Source organism: Pleurodeles waltl, chromosome 6 (assembly GCF_031143425.1).
Source record: "Pleurodeles waltl isolate 20211129_DDA chromosome 6, aPleWal1.hap1.20221129, whole genome shotgun sequence".
NCBI lineage: Eukaryota > Metazoa > Chordata > Amphibia > Caudata > Salamandridae > Pleurodeles > Pleurodeles waltl.
In genome coordinates this window covers 1,661,771,588-1,661,792,111 of record NC_090445.1, presented here as the reverse complement: position 1 = coordinate 1,661,792,111, position 20,524 = coordinate 1,661,771,588, and the positions used below count along the sequence as shown (strand labels likewise).

At 45.4% G+C, this 20,524-nt stretch overlaps 1 protein-coding gene across 2 annotated transcripts in view; it reads right to left on the bottom strand.

Annotated features, from left to right (window-relative positions):
• Positions 1 to 20,524, bottom strand: part of INPP5E (inositol polyphosphate-5-phosphatase E) — a 238,358-nt gene that overhangs the window by 107,738 nt on the left and 110,096 nt on the right. For both annotated transcript variants that reach the window (XM_069241603.1, XM_069241604.1), the window contains exons 6-8: positions 15,958 to 16,077; positions 7,205 to 7,312; positions 6,817 to 6,978 (exon numbers count right to left, since the gene is read on the bottom strand). In XM_069241603.1, the coding sequence (XP_069097704.1) occupies positions 6,817 to 6,978; positions 7,205 to 7,312; positions 15,958 to 16,077 (390 nt within the window). The remainder of the gene's footprint in view (positions 1 to 6,816; positions 6,979 to 7,204; positions 7,313 to 15,957; positions 16,078 to 20,524) is intronic.

Here is a 20,524-nt window from a genome sequence, read left to right as displayed (position 1 = left end):
AGGCGTCTGTGGTGGTAGTCCACGGTGCTGGGTGATGGAGAAACGAAAGGCCAACAGATAGATGATGTTTCTGAGACCACCATACCAGAGCTTTGACTATTGCTCGGGTTATGTTTATCTTATCTTCGAAGCTTCCTGAAATCTGGAGCCATTGCAGATTGAGCTGCTCTTGCAGAGGGTGCATCTTGAGCCTGCAGAGAGGAACTAGAGGTATGCATGATGACATCATGCCCAGTAAAGATTTGAAGAGGCGAACTGAAATGTAGTCCTTCCTCTGAATTGATTATACTAGAGATAATATTTTTTGTTGTCTCGCACTGTGGGACATGCCATGGTGGACTGAGTGTCCAGTTTTGCTCCTAAAAAGATGATCCTGCGTGATGATAGGGGTTTGGATTTCTCCCAGTTGAGGACCAGGCCTAAGCTGTTGAGCAAGGAAACGCACTTTTTTGTTGACCTGCACGCTCCTGTATAAGTGTTTGCTTTTATCAGCCAATCATCTAGGTATGGGAATACCTGATGTTTTCTTCTCCTGAAAAAGGCTGCAATCCGTGCTAGGCACTTCGTAAATATCCTGGGAGCTGGCTTTAGCCCAAAAGGGAGGACTCGAAATTGAAAATGGCTTCCGGCTACCATGAATCTCAGGTATTGTCTGTGGGCTGGATGAATGGGGATGTGGAAATGTGCATCCTTTAGCTTTAGTGTAGACATAAAGTCTCCCTGGTTCAATCGCAGAAGGACATCCTGTAGGCTTATCATGCGAAAGGATTGTTTTTTCAAGTAGGTGCTTAATTCTCTGAGGTCGAGGATCGGCCTCCAGTCCTTCCACCTTTTGTGAATGAGAAAGAATCTGGAGTAAAAACCTCTTCTTCGCTGTGATGAAGGTACTCTATTGCTCCTTTGAGTAGCATTTTGTTGATCTCCCTTTTGAGTTGTTCTAGATACTTCAGTGAAGTTCTGCGAGGAGGATTGGGAGGAGGCATTTGGACAAACTCTACAGTGTGGCCCTGTTTCACTAATTGTAAGACCCACTCGTCCGATGTTATGACTTGCCATTGTTTGAAAAACAGGGATATCTTTCCGCCTAGAACCAGAGGAGTATGGTTGGATGCAGCCGGAGCCTTGGGTCTATCAAGCTTTAGCAGGGCAAGTTGAGCGTCTTCTAGAGCTAGATCTGCTGTAAGCCACTTGTGGCGGTTGCCTTTGTATGTAGTATTGATGGAACTGCTGAGAGGAGGAAGGAAACGTCAAGTATCTGTATTGCTGGTAGCCTCCCCTAGATGAAGGCATTCCACGTCCTATTGTGGCTCGAAAGGAATGTTTCCGAAACTGGAGAGTTCCCAATGATTTTGCAGTATCTGTGTTAGATTTAATAGACTGCAGTGTCTTGTCAATATGTTTTCCAAACAAAGCCTGGCCATCGAAAGGAAGATCTAAGATTTTACTCTGGACCTCAGAACTGAACGATGTAGCCTTTAACCAGCCTTGCCTCCGAATGGACAGCCGCACCTGCGAGCTGACGAAACACAGTCGTGGCTATATCAATAGCACAATCTATCAGTTCCGCTGATGTACGCTCTCCCTAATGTAACGTCTTCTTCGCATCGGACTTAACATCCTCCGGCAACTGGTCAATATGCGGGCGATGTCTGCCCATAGTTGTATGTCATATCTGGCTAACACTGCCAGGGAGTTAGCTGCTCTTATAACGAGGCTAGCCATTGACTAAAACCTCTTTCCAATATTATCCAACTGTCTACCCTCTTTGTCCGGAGGCGTGGAAATTGGAGCAGAAGGATTTTTGGACCTTCTCTGTGCCGCCTGAGCGACCACTGAATCTGGATGAGGGTGACTAGTTAGACATGCTGGGGCATCCTCCAGTGCTTTGGACTTTTTGTCCAGTCGAGGAAGCACCGGCGTGACCGTAGCAGGGTTGTGCATGACTTTCAAACCCTCTTCCCATAAGAAGTTGACTAATGGTATGTAACGTACAGATTTCTGGAATGGCTCCTTAAAATCATATAAGAAGCAATCTGTTTGCTTAGATGGCATTGGAAGAGCAAACCGTTTAGCTGTTCTCTCCAGGAGATTATGGAATTCCCCTATGTCATCTGGAGGAGAATCCACTTTCGGCTGAGAAGGAGAAGGAGGAGTGGGAATTACATATTCGTCCCACTCCAACTGAGTGTCAAGGAGCTCTCCTTCTTCTTGATCACCTTCCGAAACATCAGTGTCCTGTGATTATGGTCATGTCCGGCGTGGCCACATTTGCTAGTGGCAAAGAGGTTGGCCTCTGACGTTGAGTGGTAACCCTTGAAACAGGTGACGAAGGAGGCTGTTGTTGTCTCTGTTCCTGAGGTGGAAAACGCTTACTGTAATCAATCAGCAAGCATTGCTCTGAGATCAGACAGCAAAGAGCTTGGTATGTACGACGACTCCTGGTATGACTGATCCCCTACATAGTACTGCGGGTCATAGGTCTCGCCATACTCATCATCCTCCACTTGATACTTCACATTTAACTGTGAGGGGCTATGTGCTGTTCCAAATGGTCCCTCTTTGTCTGACTCTTCATCCCCCTCCAGCAGTTGTACTGGCATGAGAGGGGTTACTTTACTAGGTCAAGTATGCTGCGGGGTAAGTTTTTCCTGGCTTCTGTGCTGTTTTTCTCTCGTCAAAGGTGTTGCTGTGGGTGGTGTCGACGACGAACACATAGAGATCTTAATCGTCGACAGCCTTAATGAAGAGTCTACTGTCGATGACGGCGGCAATGCGGACCCCATTGTTACTGCCGTCGACGATGATGACGTGTAGATCCTCGTCGACGATGACGTCGACACTGTCCTCATCGACGGTGGGATGCTCGTCGTCGACAATGTTGTCGTCAGAACTGCCGTCGGCGCTAAAAAAGTGGAATCTGTCGTCAACGGTGAAAAGACAGTCACTGATGTCTTAGTCGACGATGAGACTGTCGTCGACGGTATAGTCTTTGCCCCAGGAGCAGATGAGGGCCTTTTGAAAGGTGCAGCAGACACAGATGGAGGTACAGAAGATTACTTTTTGTGTCTTTCAGAGCTACTGGCATGACCTCTTTGAGAATGTATGAGGTGAAGAGGAAGGGCTGCGGCCCTTGTAAGACCCTGAGGTGGTCTTTTTGTGAGCTTTTCTTGTTTGCTCTGAAGAAGATCTTGAATGTGATCTAGCCCTTTTTGATGACTTTTTGGACGATGTTGAGGAGTCATCACTATCTGAGTCAGAGACTGGATTATCTCTGGACTTATGTTTTTGCAGCCATATCAATGATCTGCCTTCTCTATCCTTCAGAGTCTTAAAAGAAAAGGTACCACAAACTTTACAGTCCTTAGCTAAGTGGTCTGGATAGAGGCAGTATATGCAGTCCTGATGAGGGTCTTCAGAGTGTAGTCTGTTATTGCCACAGGTCTTGCAGGCTCTGAATAAACCTTTCTTTTTCTTGTCAGACATGCTGTAGAGGCCTTACCCACAATCAGTCAAAACAGGTTTAGTAGAAGAAAATCAGCTTAGAGTTAATCCAAAAGTGTGATGAAAGAGCAGAGCTCTGAGGAGACTCCCTAGCACGACGTGCAGTAGAAAATCTGAGGTATTGGAGCTATTCTCAGGAGGATTCTAGAGGGTGGTGTCTTCTGATTGGTGGATGCTCAAGTTTAGTCCTTTTTCTTAAAGTGGCTCTGATAGATTGTTAAATTAAGAGGCCTATGGCCCTTAGGTTGTATCTATGTCACCACTGCTTGGTTAAATGTACCGGGGGCTCCCATCTCGATGACGGAGAATGATTCAAGCATGTGAATCTATGAAAGTTCCAAAACTGGAGTAACCATACATACCCAAATTCCCCTATCGTGCTCTCCTCAATTTTGTTTTGCTGAAAACAGAAACAAAGTAGCACATATGATTCCCTGGATGAGTAAGGTCCAACACATGCAGGAGACCTGTACACCGACAGTTGTCAATTCATGGAACACAGGTAGGAATACAATACAATGTAGCAAGAGGCCAATTTATGATGCATGCTTCACTGACTAAGACGACAAAACTAACCTGAGGTTGTGGAACCACCTAACCTGTCTACTTACAAGGTACTCCAAACTTTACTGTCGCTAGGAGGTACCAAGAAGGTACTGACCCAACTATACAAGATTAGTAAGGTTACAGACTCAGTATATCTGAAGACACTGAAAACTAAATGGGAGGTGGACTTACAGAAAGAACGGTCCAACAATGAATGGGGAGCTTTGTTACAATAAATGGCCAAGGTCTAAAGCAAACCCGGTTTAAGTTACTGTGATTTAAAAATTGTATACCACACATCTCATATTGTGCAGTCTCCGCAACATGTAACTACGTGTCTTGCGCATATATTCCAGATGTGTCACAGAAGCAGTGGGCTTTTTTCATATAGTACAGGACTGCATGACCCTCATTATCTAATAAACAAAAACAAATTATAGCAGTGCTGTTAAGTTGTTGTGGATATGTTTAGTGCAGTGGTTTCCACCAAGAGCCAGAGCCAAAGGCTGTTAATAGTTCTTAGTTACATTTTATTGTAAGTACATGGATTTCATAACATTTGTTTTGTACAGTACTCATGCACTGTGAAGCAGTTTTCATGGTGTTCACTGTATTAACATTAGACGGCTAGAAGGCTGAGTCGGCTTGTTATAGGCAAACCTGTTACAAAACGTATCTTTGCAGCGAAGTTTACTTTGAAAAGCTATCACCCTATATTAAATGAATAGTCTAAAAATATTGCCTAGCTCTGGCTGGGAAACGCCCTTAACCATGTGTTTCTGTTTCTGTGCCACGCATGTGCTGAATACGCATATGCATGGTTAAGGCACAGAAACAGCCATGCTTTGTTAGGAAGAGGACGAGGTGAGGTAAGTGGGGCAGGGGTGGGGGTGGATTAAGGGATAGGGGTGGGCTATTTTTTTGAAGAAGTGGTGGGGGTTTGGGTATTTTTTTTAAGGAATTAGGGTGGAGGGTTGGGCTAGGGGCGGGAGTGACACAGTGAAATAAGTGGGGCTGGGGCAGGGGTGGTGGTGGATTAGGGGATTGGGGTGGGTGGGGGACTGGCTAATTTTTTGTTTTAGGGGGCGGAGGGTTTGAATATTTTTATTTATCTAGGGTGGGTGCGGGTAGCTTATTTTTAAAAGGGCGTGGGAAGGTTTAAGAAAGGGAGGGAGGACAGAGGGGGGGAATGATCAGGAGAGGACGTGGTGAGGTAAGTGGGTTGTTTTTAGCGGTGGGGCGGATTTAGGGCTTAGGATGGGTGGGGAGTGTCAGGGTACTTTATCTTTAGTTTTTGGGGGGGGGTATTTTTTTTTATGGCTCGGGGTGGGTGGTGGTTCGGACTAATTTAGTTCTTAGGGAAGTGGTTTTCAAACTTGTTAATGCTGCGCCCTCAATGGGGAAAAAAATAAATCATCGGGCCCTCCTCAAAATGTTTCATAACTATTCTATTAAGTTGGCAATGTTTAAATAAGCCTACACTTATTTAAACTTTCAGTTAAGTTCAGTTACCTTTTTACAAAAATTCTGCTTAACACAAAGCACTATTATCTGCATAACCCTTCTTTTGGCCAGAGCTGCTCCCCCCACCCTCCCCAGGATTATTTGAGGCCCCTGTAGTGGGTCCACCCCCCCAGTTTGAAGACCCCAGTCTTAGGGGATGAGTGGGGGTGGTTGGGATAGTTTATTTGTCTTTTTTAAGTGATTAGGGTGGGGGCGGCTCGGGGTAGTTTACTTATTATGAGGCAAGGTTTTAGGGCTCAGGTGAGGGGGTCGGACTATAGAATTTTTAGGAGTGGGGAGCCAGGAAAGTTTTTATTTTATTTTTATTTTATTTTTTTAGGGCTCAGGGCGGGTGGGGGTGTAGGGTTGTTTACTTTTATAGGGTTGGGGTCCGAGTATTTGTTTTTTAGGTTTAGGGTGGTTGGGGGGCTCAGGGTACTTTATTTTATAGGGGTGAGGGTGGGGGTGTTGGGATACATTTTTTTTAGGGTGGGGGGTCGTGGTAGTTTAGGTATTAGAGGTGGAGGTAGTATTGGGCCTCAGGGCGGGTGGAGGGGTTCTATGGTAGAACCACACATGCCGTTTCCATACATGCCTTTACTAGGCATGCTTTTACAACAGAAATTCGTTGTAATGGTGTGAGTGGTAAAGGCATGTGTGGAAACAACGCAGTCGTTGTTCTGACTGCATTGTTTAGGCATGCGTGGTTCCAGCATGTGTGGTTCCATCAAACAAACATTTTGCTCTCCTGGATGAAGTTTGGAAACCTACATAGTCAGCTTTATGCAGCAGTCTGCAAAAAGTAATTCCCAAAACACTAGCTTTATGTTTAAGCAGGAGGGCCTTCCAAGTTACTTCTCCTCTTTAATTCTCTCACTTAATTATATAACATAAATCGTCACATTCTAAATGCAGCCAAAGTGACATCAAGTAATATTTGGTAAAATATAGTACAGTAGTGATCCACATCAGTGTTCCAAAAGTAACTGAGACTGTGGAGTGACAGATGCTGTAAGATTTTAAGTTAGTATACGCTGACTCAATCAAAGGAGCAAGTATATTTTCAGCTTTCCAGTAGCTGAATTTTGTCTTCGCAAACTGCATGTTTGTCTCCTTTTCCCTTGCATTTAAATTATGTTTTATAAACAATCAGCCATGGAAGAAATGAAAAACATGGATCTCCTGACTGGTCTCACTGTAACTCAACCTGTGTTATGAAAGCAGTACAAAGTGATCAGGGTCACTGCCATCAATTGCTTCACTCACCTTGCCTCATTTCTTGAATAAGCTGATCATACTGCAGTAGCTGAGACACATCAGTTTCTAGGCAGCACTCGATGATTGCATTCACTGCCTGACGGTCCTTGCTTAGCCGGAAATTGAAGTCCCCAAACCAAAAGACCTCATCAAATCGCGTTGTTACATCAGCTGAAGAGACATAAGGGGGAATGAGTTATAGATATAAAAATTCAGTGTTTCCAGAATGGGACAGGTCAGAGTTGTTATTCTTACACCATATATTGTGCTGGAGTGCAAGGCTAGAGTCTCAGGTGGGCAGTGTGAGAGCTCTACCCATGGGTGAGCGATAGAGAACAGCAATGATTCAACAACATGATGGAGAACACTAGCAGTATTTGTACTTGCAGTTACTCACATGAATTGGACCGATAAGGATTTGTGTCTGGGATGATGCGAGGAAGAGAAAGTGCTTCAATGATTTTATTGTAGTCCAATATTCTTTCATATACCTTTCTGTCTCCAGCTGAAAAAATAAAGAAAAACATAATAGCTTTAACAGATTAGAAGAGGCTGTGTAATGCACAAATTTAACAAGTATATTGACAACGCATTCAGTTTAGGTTCACTTCATAGAGGGGGAAATTGATTTCAACATGCAATCTGATGGATACCTACCAGGATAAGCATTCTTTGGAGTGACAGTTCTTAGGCTGCAACAAACTGTCTTGTATTACAATAAAAGTGAGGTTCTAAGTTATGCTATTTATATTTACCATGCCTTTTATGTTGTGATTGGCTGTTTTACATTTAGTTCATACAAGGTTAAACTCCTTAAAACATACTGCAACAAAATTAATTGCCTACTTAAACAATTAAATAATTAATATGACAAAGTATAAAACACATTTAAAATCTGATATCAAAATAATCCAGTACAATCTATAGAGAGATTCCCCAGCTAATCTTCCTCAACTATCTTTCCCATAACCCATACAGCATATACAAACTGTGCTAAGCAATGAACAATCACCTCACTGGTGTCCGATCTAAGAACTCTCTGTGCAATCAGATAATGTTACACCCTGAGACACATGCAAACTGGAAGTAGCTGTTTCTTATGAGGGATGGGGGCTCATAAACTTTGCAGAAAACAGTGAGGCACAGATTAATTCTCCCCTTTGCAGGCTGGACATACATCAATTACCACACACTTGAATTGCACCATTTTGAACAAAAGCTATTTGTAGGGAGTATCCATATCTGAACTTATATACAAATGCCTTCCAGGAAAAGGGGTAGTTTAGTTGTGTGAGGTTAATATCACAGTTTAAAATCCAAAAAACACCTCTAAGTGAGCCAAGTGGCACTTTGGTGTATTCATTTTCAGAGGAAAATTGCCAATACTTGTTAGTATACAGTATTTTTGATTAGGTGTGCACTCCCAAAACCCGGTTATCACATAGCTTACTCAATGCCAAGGAAAATAGCTTCAAGCAGACGTTTTTTAGTCAAGTGATCTTGAGAAGGTTGTTGAGGACTATACCCTCTTCTAACGCATAGCACATTCTAATAGAGAACAACTCATCTGGAGATGGTTCTTTTCTGCACTGCCCGGCCTTTCTTCGCACCCACATATCCAATAAAGAGTAGCTCATCCACCCAGAAGTCTTTGGTACTATCAAGGTAAAATGCCAGTGTTCTTTCTGGGAACAGGCGGCAGAGTCTCTCCTCTTCCGTAGAAGGATGCTGAGATGTGTAAAAGGTAGGCAAGTTGATGGATTGGCCTACATGAAAGGGCGTAACTACCTTAGGAAGGAATGAAGCCCTAGTGTAAAGCACCACTTTGTCAAGATAGATGGTGAGACGTGGAGGCTTAAATGAGAATACTTGCATCTCACCCTGGAGGCAGAGTTAACAGCCACAAGGAAAGTTGTTTTTAAGGTCAGGAGCCTGACAGGACAATTGTGTAGTAGCTCAAAAGGAGCTCACATGAGGAGAGTCAGCAACAAGTTCAAATCCCATTGGGGCATGATGAATGGGGAGAGAGGAAACATGTGGATGAGGCCTTTAAGGAACTGTGTATCAATAGGAGACTTAAAGAGGGTTGATCAAGTCATCTCAGAAATGCAGAGATAGCAGCTAGATAACCTTTGAGGGTGCCTAAAGCAGAATCCTGCTGGCCCAAAGAAAGTATAAAAAAAGAGGACCTCAGAAATAGGGGCAGAGAGCAGGTCAATAGACTTGCCTGTACACCATGCTACTAATTTATGCCAATGACAGTTGTATACTGTTTTGGTGGAGAGACGCCTGGCTGGGTCCTTCCACGTTACAAACTTCGGGCAGCATCCCTTCATGTTACAGACTTCAGGCAGAGGTCGAAAGCTGTCAACTGTCGCTGTTCAATCTCCATGCAAAAAGGACTGGACAGGTTTAGATGGAGCACCCTCCACTGCTGCTGTGACAGAATATCCTGCTAAAGGGGCAGTCTGATCAGAGGATCAATGATCATGCTCAACAGCACAGGGTGCCCAGTCCGGAGCCGAAAGAAACACCTTGGCCAGGTCCGTCTTGATCTTCTTGATAACTCTGGGTAATAGTGGTATGGGCGGAAAGGCATACAGGAGGCCTTGAGATGAAAAGCGTTGCTGAGTGAGTGCCGCTTTGGTAACTCTAACACGTAAAACATGGAGCGTTCTTTGCGGAAGTGAACATATCTAATCAAGGTTCTCCCCACTGCTGGAAGAGACCTTGCACTAACTCCAGATGGACACACCATTCATGATCGACCAGGCACTGTCGGCTGAGTTAATCCGCTCTGGTGTTCAGAGAGCCCACTAGGTGCTGAACCACCAGGGAAATGCCCTGACGTTTTAGCCACGTCCAAAGGCGCAAAGGATCCACACCCAATCCACGCTGTTTGATGCAGTACCACATGGCGGTGGTGTTGTCCATGAACACCTGCACTATTTTCTCCTTGAGAGAGGAAAGAAATGCTTTCAATACCAGTCTGATTGCCCGGAGCTCCAAAAGATTGATGTGGAGTCTCGACTCCACCTGAGACTAGATGACTCTGCTCTCCACCTCTCCCTGGTGGCCACCCCATCCCAGGAGTGAAGCATTTGTCACTACTGTCAGGTCTGGTTGGGGAAGGGAGAGGTATGTTTCTCTGACCCAACTTTGATTCGTTAGCCACCACTGCAGATCTTGTGCAGTTCCCTCTGAGATCTGGACCATGTCGGCGAGATTTCCATGATGCTGCGTCCACTGGAACTTCAAGTTCCACTGCAGAGCCTGCATATGCCATCTGGCATGTGTTACCAACAGGATGCCCAGCAAGATCAGAGTCTTTCTCACCAAAATCCAGGATAGAGGCCGAAACATTGGTCTGAATATCCTGGACTCTCTGCTTGGGAGGATAAGCCCAAAACTGCACTGTGTCCAGAACAGATCAGATGAAAGGGAGTGTCTAAGAGGGAGTCAGGTATGACTTTGGCATGCTGATAGTGAACCCGAGCGAATGCAGGAGTTCCATCGTAGTCTGGAGGTGGGAGACAACAGTATGGGGTGAGCCCCCCTACAACAGCTTTTCATTGAGGTAGAGGAAGACTGAAACCCCTGAGCTGCGGCCACTGCTATCACCTTGGTGAACACCTGAGCGGCGCTAGTAAGGCCGAAGGGGAGCATAGTAAACTGAAAGTGCTCATGGCCCACAGTGAACCGCTGTGGGCACGCAGGACGGGGATGCAGGTCCAATGCTACCATCCAGTCTTCTGGGCCCAGGGCAGACAAGACCTAAGCCAGAGTGAACATTTTGAACTTCTCCTTCCTGAGGAAGAGATAGAGGGGCCGAAGGTCTAGGAGAGGGCGCAGACCCTTTTACTTTTTGGGCACCAGAAAGTAGCGGGAATAACCACCACAACCTACTTCTGGCACATGGATCCTTCTCTACAGCTCCTTTGCCAAGAGAGCTGTAACCTCCTCGTGGAGAAGTTCCAGGTGATCCTCCGTCATCTGATTGTAGGATGGTGGCATGGATGGAGGGGTATTCATGAAGGGGAGGGAGTAGCCCCTTTGGATTATTTGCAAAACCAACCTGTCTGACGAGATGGACTGCCAGCAGGGGAGGTGATGGCAAATCCACCCTCCGTCTGACCCCTGGCGGGAAGTGTCAGATTAGGTCATTTTGGAGGTCGCTGCAGAGGTGAGGAGCGGTGGACTGGCCAGACCTCTGGCTCCAGGATCAACAAGGATGGTGGATCTCACGTCGCCGGCCATGCAGAGGCTGGGCAGCATGAGTAGCACGGTGGCTGGAGGGGAATGGACATGATGGGACGCCCCTTCCATAGCCACAAAAGGGGGGAAAAGCAGACTGAAGGGGGCTAGGGGCAGCTGCAAGGCCCAAGGACTTAGCCATGGCACAAGAATCCTTGAAGTGCACTAGCACTGGGTCTGCTTTGTCTCCAATGAGACAGGTGCCATCAAAGGGTATATCTATAACGGTGGATTGGACATCCCCCAAAAAGCCAGACGTCCTCAACCAGATTTGGCGCTTCAAAGCCACCAACAATGCAACCACTCTGCCCAGTGAGTTGGTCGTGTCCAGCCCACATCAGACTGTGAAGTTAGCTGCATCTCTCCTGTCAGCATCAGCTGGGGAGAGAATGGCCCGGGCCTCCTCCGGGACCTGTGGCAGCACTTACGCAACCGTGTCCCATAAAGTATGGGTATAAAACCCCAAAAGGCATGCAGTGTTCATGGACCGCAATATCAGACTGGATGAAGAGAACATTTTCTACCCAAGCTGGTCCAGCCTCTTGGATTCCCTATATGAGGGTGCGGAAGGGGATGTGCACTGGGACATAAAGGCTTGGATAACAAAGCTCTCAGGGGGGGGGTTGCGTCAGGCATGCTGGGTCGTTAGGAGTAGGTCTAAGGCGGCGAACGATTGTCCTGTGCTGGGTTTGGACCAGGTACCCAGCAGGACATCTGTAAGTTCTTCTTTAAAAGGGCAAAAGAGGTTCGGAAGAGGAAGCCCCAGCCTAAAGCACCTCTGTCAGAAGGTTAGTCCTGACTGCCACCAAAGGTAGCTCGAGGACCTTGGCCGTTCTTCACACCACCACTGAATAGGACGCTCCCTCCTCCGTAGTCACGTAAGGGGGAGAAAACATGCCAGAGTCAGGTGAATTGTCTAGATCACTGGTCTCACCCATGTCCATCTGCCAGTCCTCAGGTTCTCGTAGCTGGGATTCTAAAGGGTCCAGCAACCCCTCCCATTCTTCACCTTACCCCAACCCATTAGGATCTGACATAGGGGGCAAGGCCCCTGCTGAAGTTGAAGTGGGTGTCATGCGATGCCGATCCGACTCTGTGGTAGAGTCAGCAATAAGGATAGGGTTGACGCAACCTGTAGGTATGGGCGGCGGCGGCGGCAGCACTGATTTTGGAACCGGAGTTGGGAAAGGATGAGGTGATTTAACTGGTGCCGGTTCGGATCCCGGAGCGGATCCATGGATGCCTCCTGGTGCAGGGGGCTGCTGGTGCAGAAACCAGGGGGGTCCCTGCCGACTACACGGGCCCAAGGTGCTCCAGCAATTAGGACTGCTCAAATATGTAGTGTATGGCCTCATAATATTCCCTCAATTGGGCAGGGGTCACTCGGGCTCCCAGAAACTCAGGGAAACTTGGAGTTGACCCAGGCACAGGCTCCGAAGACAGAGGCCTAGAACGCTGACACTCCCTGTCCCTCGTCTCATCTGCCGACAGATGTGGTGAAGTCATAGAACACTTTCTCTTCTTCTTGTGCCTCTTACCTGACTGTCCCGAGGACTTGGAGTGGGACAAAGATGAATGGGGGCTCCTCGACCACTCAGGACCTTTGTCTCGACGGAAATCAGAAACGACACGGAGCTGAGTGGAGGGCCGCCAGAAGCTTTAGGGACCGCTCACTAAAAGCATTGGGAGTCATGGCCCGGCACTCGGAGCACGACTTTGGGTCGTGGTCATGCTTCAGACACCACAAGCACACTAGGTGCGGATCCATTATGGACATCACCCGATGACAAGATCTGCAGGGCTTGAATCCGACCTAACACGAAGACATCCCTCAACGCACCAGGAGTGTCAAAACTCAAAAAAGCTTAAAAAAAAGTTGAAAAAAGTTCAGTCAGAGAACAACTGAGGGGTAGTTCTTGTTTGGATCAGCGCTGCCTGGTGGGGAAAGAAAAGAACGGACGTCAGCGTGCCAGGGTGGCGCCTATATAGCACATGTAAAGTCATATCCAGCGCGGGCAATGCCGGCGACGGATGCGGAGCCAACCGATGCCACCTGACGGCGTGCAGGGGTACTGTTCGAGAAAAATCTCTGGATCCAGACTGATGCTTGAGGGAATCCCTAAGGTAAGGAATCTGCAACTAGAAACCTCTATCAGATACTCGGGGTCCTCTTCCTAGCAAGATGTTTCCTCAGTGGACCCAATGGTCAGCACTATGGAGAACCGGACAGTTGCGGTTGGTGCATGCCTGCTGCTGCAGGGAAGTGGTTCCTCCACTCCAAGGGAGATACTGGCCACGACATTCTGGCAGGCCTCTGCAAGCTTTATGAGGATGCACAGCTGTAGGATGAGTCGGGTCTTTGCAACTATCAGGACTGAAGCAGGTAGGCAGGGTTTGGCACCAAAATCCTTAGCCAGGTCCTCAATTCTTACACTAGTCTGCTCTTCTTTGTCCTTCTTCTTCAGTCAAATCCGAGTTCCTGGTATCAGGGGCCCCCTAAATACTGAATTCAGGGGCGTTTATGAGAGTGTAGGGTAGTAGCCAACAGGCTACTTACCTCATGTGGTGACTACACCCCCTATATGACCACTTCCTGTGAGGAGTGGGCATAACCCTGTCCCAGAATTCCTAGCTCCACCAAAAACAAGACGATGGAACCCTTCCTTCATCGACCACACCAGCATCTCACCTTAGGGCTGTGAGTATCCTGGTAGTGCAACAAGCCTACTTGCATAGCTAATTTCATGTCTGTCTTGGTGCCAAATGGTCCTGAGGGCAAGCCAGGGTCGCATATCAAAGGGCGGCAGAGGCTTTGAAGCCTCGAGCCCAGATATGCTGATTTACTAGCCATCCTGCTGGAGGAGGTGATAACGTCTTTTTCCAGAGCTGGCATTGTTTCTGGCCTCTGAAAGCACAGGCTCTCATCTACAGGGGATCAAACTCCTCTGTGGTGGCAGGCTGCCAGCACACTGGTGGACTGGTAAGTTTTCAGGGGGTACTTCTAAGGTGCCCTCTGGGTGCAGGTCCTAATAAATCTAATACTGGCATCAGTATGGATTTATTAAGACAAGGTGTTTGATACCAAACACCATAGGTTTCAGCAAAGCCACTTGTAATGTAAGTTGTAATGACCAGTGACCAGCACATACCTTAACATGGCTTCCTTGCTCACTTGCAATATCTAGTAATCAAATAGATATCACAGGGGCATATCTGCTCATACAGATAGGTCCTCACATAAATGCAATGGCAGTCTGTATACAATTTGTAGGGGGGGCCTTAGGGTGGTATAATACATGCTGCGGCCCTTGGGGACCCTCTTTAGTACCCATGCTCTAGTTACCAGGGGTACTGTTCACTAGGGACTTACAAGGGTGCTAACATGTGTGCCAATTGTACATAATTAGATTCAAGCTTGCATTCAGTGTTCTTTCTAAATACCTCATTAGATTGAATATCAGTTGCAATTAATCTTGCTGGGCTTCTGTCTTAAGTGCCAGGAATACCCAGTTTTGAAGAGAACTGCAACTCCACAGAAATCAGAGTCCATCTTAACTTGCCAACTTCACAATATACGTAGAACAAGTTCCGAAGTGGGACATATTTTCAAGTGAACAAGCAAGCTCCTTTCAATAAATTAATGTATAATTACAGAGACAAAGAAAAGGAAAAGAGCAGTTTTAGGAAAAATAAAAGATTCTCAGAATTTTGGGGTTGACTTTGGTCAAAGAGAAAGCAGAACAGAGCTACTGCAGGGCATAATAAGAGCCAGGAGTGTGGAGATTGAAAAATGTCTGTGCAGCTTCTGAATGAATGCCCTATTAATTAAAAAAAACACGAAGGATCTGAGTTAGCATGTGGATGGTGGATGTTCCTGTTCTTTTAGTGTGGTGGGAGAAAAAAAAGGTCAAATTAAAAATACTCTCAAAGAGGATTCTTCACCAAAATGACTGCTTCTGCAAAGGAATCCCTTTGGTAAAGAGATACTCTTAGTGGACAATCCACCAGCATCTGTCATTGCTAACAGAAGTTCTACAAGTAGGCACTGCAAACGTACCCGTAAAGTGGGAATATGCTGTCAGTAAAAACATATTGTAACCTTCCTAACATGCTGGGCCGTGTCTGCGCATCTTAGGGATGCTATATAAACAACAGTTGACCACCTCCACTTTTAGCTGAGCTACTTCTGTGTAGATGGCATAGTCCGAAGAGTTTCCATCAAAATGACATATGCCATCTCCACACCTTTAAATTAGGATTTCTTTTTAAAATGTATAGCAATACCCTGTCTTTTTAAAACGTAATTATTAAAAGACTGACAATATCCTTATGGATATGATTAGAAAATAAAGATTCCATTATGTCACCGCACCTCGGGTGGCTAAACCCACGAAACTAGCCCTGCAGTTGATTGATCATGTTTGTTTTCTTGGAACATGCTCTGAAGATCTAGTAATGATTCATTCTATTCACATTTTGGTCTAGATTTTAAAAAGCATCTCTTTAAAATAGTCAAATAAGGAGACTGAATATTACAGAAGACTCTAAAAAGCAACAAAGACGCACACACAATAGATAATTTGTGTTATATGTGAAGGACTCTAAATTCAGGTGAGGTGTGCTTTACAAACTTAAACATTAGTTCATCAGTAGACACATCTGTAGCAGTTAGAAGAAAGAACTATATTAATAAATGTCCCATTTACTTTAGGTGCTTATTTACCCACTGACAGCTAATGCTTCTGTATCTCCACACAGTATGTCCTATAACTTTGGAACTGAACTTTAGTTGTGAAACCAGCAGGCATTTTAGTTTGAGCTGTACAAATCCAAACAAACAAATGATCAGAAGAAACATAATGTAGAAACTGGCGGTATGCCTCTCGAGGAACTTACATGTGAAATGGGACGTAATAAAGAGAAACGAGGTGCCAAAAAATGTAAAGCAAATGCCCAGTGCGCCTTTGGTCTTGATCTGGGAGACAATGCGTGTTGTAACAGTGGCATACTCTACTTCTACAGGATAAAAAAAAAAAAAAAGAGAGAAAATAAATACATCTTTCAGTGTGGCAGAAAAGACAGTATACATTTCGCTTCAATGGATACATTGTTCCAAAAGTACTTTACATTCATAGCACTAGCTTGAATCTAAACTCTGGAAAGAGACAACGGGAAAGGATTGTGTTTCAAAGAAAGGACAAATTTGCTATGTTGGGATTCACTGTATATTATGCTGCAAATATTTTGTGCACTTAAGTTCAACTAGTCCAGTAACCAGAAAAGCAACCAAAGACAGCACTCCAATACTCAACTGGGAAGAAGTCATGAATCCAGTGAGCACTTGGAAAAAAAAAAAAAACTCTTAATACAGCTTTGAGGCTAGTTTCAAAATGAAGAACACAGCTGATTGGAATCAGAACTGAAAACGTTTCTATTTTAATTGTACTCTCCTACCTTTTCATAATGCAATTCTGAGGAGGGAAACATTCCAGCATTTGCAATGCATGTAAAAAACAACATAACAGCCAACAGTCTAGACAGAACTACCATTTGCAGGATAAAAATATTCTAACCTACAGGCCTCGAAAAATCATAAAAATGTAACTAGACCTACAGGTCCAGTAACTTGAATAATCTACATGACATAACTGTTATGTACTTGACCTGGAAACCGGTCTCAAATTGTTATCCTAGGCAAATACTTTATTTTACCTAGTCGCCTTTTTCTTCATTCTCAAATCTGAGTGCACCTTCAAAAATGTGAGTTCAGCATTTCAGCTTTACAAAAAAAACAATTTTGTTTCATTAACCCCTTCGCTGCCAGGCCTTTTCCCCCTCAGGTGCCAAGCCTTTTTTTTGCTATTTGGGGCAGTTCATGCTTAGGCCCTCACAACTTTTTGTTCACATAAGCTACCCACGCCAAATTTGCGTCCTTTTTTTCCAACATCCTAGGGATTCTAGAGGTACCCAGACTTTGTGGGTTCCCCAGAAGGAGGCCAATAAATTAGCCAAATACAGTGAAAATTTCGTTTTTTTCAAAAAAATGGGAAAACGGGGCTGCAGAAGAAGGCTTGTGGTTTTTTCCCTGAAAATGGCATCAACAAAGGGTTTGCGATGCTAAAATCACCAGCTTCCTAGCTTTCAGGAACAGGCAGACTTGAATCAGAAAACCCAATTTTTCAACACAATTGTGGCATTTTACTGGGACATACCCCATTTTTACGATTTTTTGTGCTTTCAGCCTCCTTCCAGTCAGTGACAGAAATGGGCATGAAACCAATGCTGGATCCCAGACACAGCAACATTCCTGAAAAGTAGACAAAATTCTGAATTCAGCAAGGGGTTATTTGTGTAGATCCTACAAGGGTTTCCTACAGAAAATACCAACTGAAAAAACAAAATATTGAAATTGAGATGAAAAAATCTGCAATTTTTCTCTACGTTTTACTCTGTAACTTTTTCCTGCAATGTCAGATTTTTGAAAGCAATATACCGTTATGTCTGCTGGACTCTTCTGGTTGCGGGGATATATAGGGCTTGTAGGTTCATCAAGAACCCTAGGTACCCAGAGCCAATAAATGAGCTGCACCCTGCAGTGCGTTTTCATTCTATACTGGGTATACAGCAATTCATTTGCTGAAATATAAAGAGTGAAAAATAGCTATTAAGAAAACCTTTGTATTTCCAAAAAGGGCACAAGATAAGGTGTTGAGGAGCAGTGGTTATTTGCACATCACTGAATTCCGGGGTGACCATACTAGCATGTGAATTACAGGGCATTTCTCAAATAGATGTATTTTTTACACACTCTCTTATATTTGGAAGGATAAAATGTAGAGAAAGACAAGGGGCAATAACACTTGTTTTGCTAATCTATGTTCCCCCAAGTCTCCCGATAAAAATTATACCTCACTTGTGTGGGTAGGCCTAGTGCCCGCGACAGGAAACGCCCCAAAACGCAACGTGGACACATCACACTTTTTGAAAGAAAACAGAGGAGTGCCTACCTGTAGATTTTAGCCTCTAGCTCAGCCGCCACCTAGGGAAACCTACCAAACCTGTGCATTTTTGAAAACTAGAGACCTAGGGGAATCCAAGATGGGGTGACTTGTGGGGCTCTGACCAGGTTCTGTTACCCAGAATCCTTTGCAAACCTCAAACTTTGGCTAAAAAAACACATTTTCCTCAAATTTTGGTGACAGAAAGTTCTGGAATCAGAGAGGAGCCACAAATTTCACACCACCCAGCGTTCCCCCAAGTATCCCGATAAAAATGTTACCTCACTTGTGTGGGTAGGCCTAGCGCCCGCGACAGGAAATGCCCCAAAACGCAACATGGACCCATCACATTTTTTGAAAGAAAACAGAGGTGTTTTTTGCAAAGTGCCTACCTGTAGATTTTGGCCTCTAGCTCAGCCGGCACCTAGGTAAACCTACCAAACCTGTGCATTTTTTTAAAACTAGAGACCTAGGGGAATCCAAGATGGGGTGACTTGTGGGACTCTGACCAGGTTCTGTTACACAGAATCCTTTGCAAACCTCAAAATTTGGCTAAAAAAAAACACGTTTTCCTCACATTTTGGTGACAGAAAGTTCTGGAATCAGAGAGGAGCCACAAATTTCCTTCCACCCAGCGTTCCCCCAAGTCTCCCGATAAAAATGATACCTCACTTGTGTGGGTAGGCCTAGCGCCCGCGACAGGAAATGCCCCAAAACGCAACGTGGACCCATCACATTTTTTGAAAGAAATCAGAGGTGATTTTTGCAAAGTGCCTACCTGTAGATTTTGGCCTCTAGCTCAGCCGGCACCTTGGGAAACCTACCAAACCTGTGCATTTTTTAAAACAAGAGACCTAGGGGAATCCAAAATGGGGTGACGTGTGGGGCTCTGACCAAGTTCTGTTACCCAGAATCCTTTGCAAACCTCAAAATTTGGCTAAAAAAACACATTTTCCTCACATTTTGGTGACTGAAAGTTCTGGAACCTGAGAGGAGCCACAAATTTCCTTCCACCCAGCGTTTCCCCAAGTCTCCCGATACAAATGATACCTCACTTGTGTGGGTAGGCCTAGCGCCCGAGACAGGAAATGCCCCAAAACACAACGTGAACAAATCACATTTTTTTTAAAGAAAACAGAGGTGTTTTTTGCAAAGTGCCTACCTGTAGATTTTGGCCTCTAGCTCAGCCGGCACCTAGGGAAACCTACCAAACCTGTGCATTTTTGAAAACCAGAGACCTAGGGGAATCCAAGATGGGGTGACTTGTGGGGCTCTGACCAGGTTCTGTTAGCCTGAATCCTTTGCAAACCACAAAATTTGGCTAAAAAAACACATTTTCCTCACATTTTGGTGACAGAAAGTTCTGGAACCTGAGAGGAGCCACAAATTTCCTTCCACCCAGCGTTCCCCCAAGTCTCCCGATACAAATGATACCTCACTTGTGTGGGTAGGCCTAGCGCCCGAAACAGGAAATGCCCCAAAACACAACGTGAACACATCACATTTTTTTAAAGAAAACAGAGGTGTTTTTTGCAAAGTGCCTACCTGTAGATTATGGCCTCTAGCTCAGCCGGCACCTAGGGAAACCTACCAAACCTGTGCATTTTTGAAAACCAGAGACCTAGGGGAATCCAAGATGGGGTGACTTGTGGGGCTCTGACCAGGTTCTGTTAGCCAGAATCCTTTGCAAACCACAAAATTTGGCTAAAAAAACACATTTTCCTCACATTTTGGTGACAGAAAGTTCTGGAACCTGAGAGGAGCCACAAATTTCCTTCCACCCAGCGTTCCCCCAAGTCTCCCGATACAAATGATACCTCACTTGTGTGGGTAGGCCTAGCGCCGGCGACAGGAAATGGCCCAAAACACAACGTGGACACATAAATTTTTTTCATAGAAAACAGTGCCTACCTGTGGATTTTGGCCTCTAGCTCAGCCGGCCCCAGGGGGGGCAGAAATGGCCTAAAATAAATTTGCCCCCCCCCCCCCCGGGATCGACCCTTGCCTACAAGGTCACTCCCCTTGCGTGACGGCGCAAAAAAGGATCAATGGTGCCTAGTGGTTTCTGCCCCCCTTGGGGGCAGATTGACCTAAAATCGGCCGATTTGCCCCCAAAGCGGGCAGAAATGGCCTAAATACAATTTGCTCCTCCAGGGAGGCGACCCTTGCCTAAGGGGACGCTCCCCATCTGTAAAACAACAACAAAAAAAATCCCTGGTGCCTAGTGGTTTCTGCCCCCCTTGGGGGCAGATCGGCCTAATTACAATAGGCTGATCTGCCCCCATGGGGGACACAATTGGCCTAAAATAAATTTGCCCCCCAGGGGAACGACCCTTGCCTAAGGGGTCGCTCCCCTTACGTGAAAAAAAAAAAAAACTCCCTGGTGTCTAGTGGTTTCTACCCCCCTTGGGGGCAGATTGGCCTCATAAAAATAGGCCAATCTGCCTAAATGGCCTAAATATAAT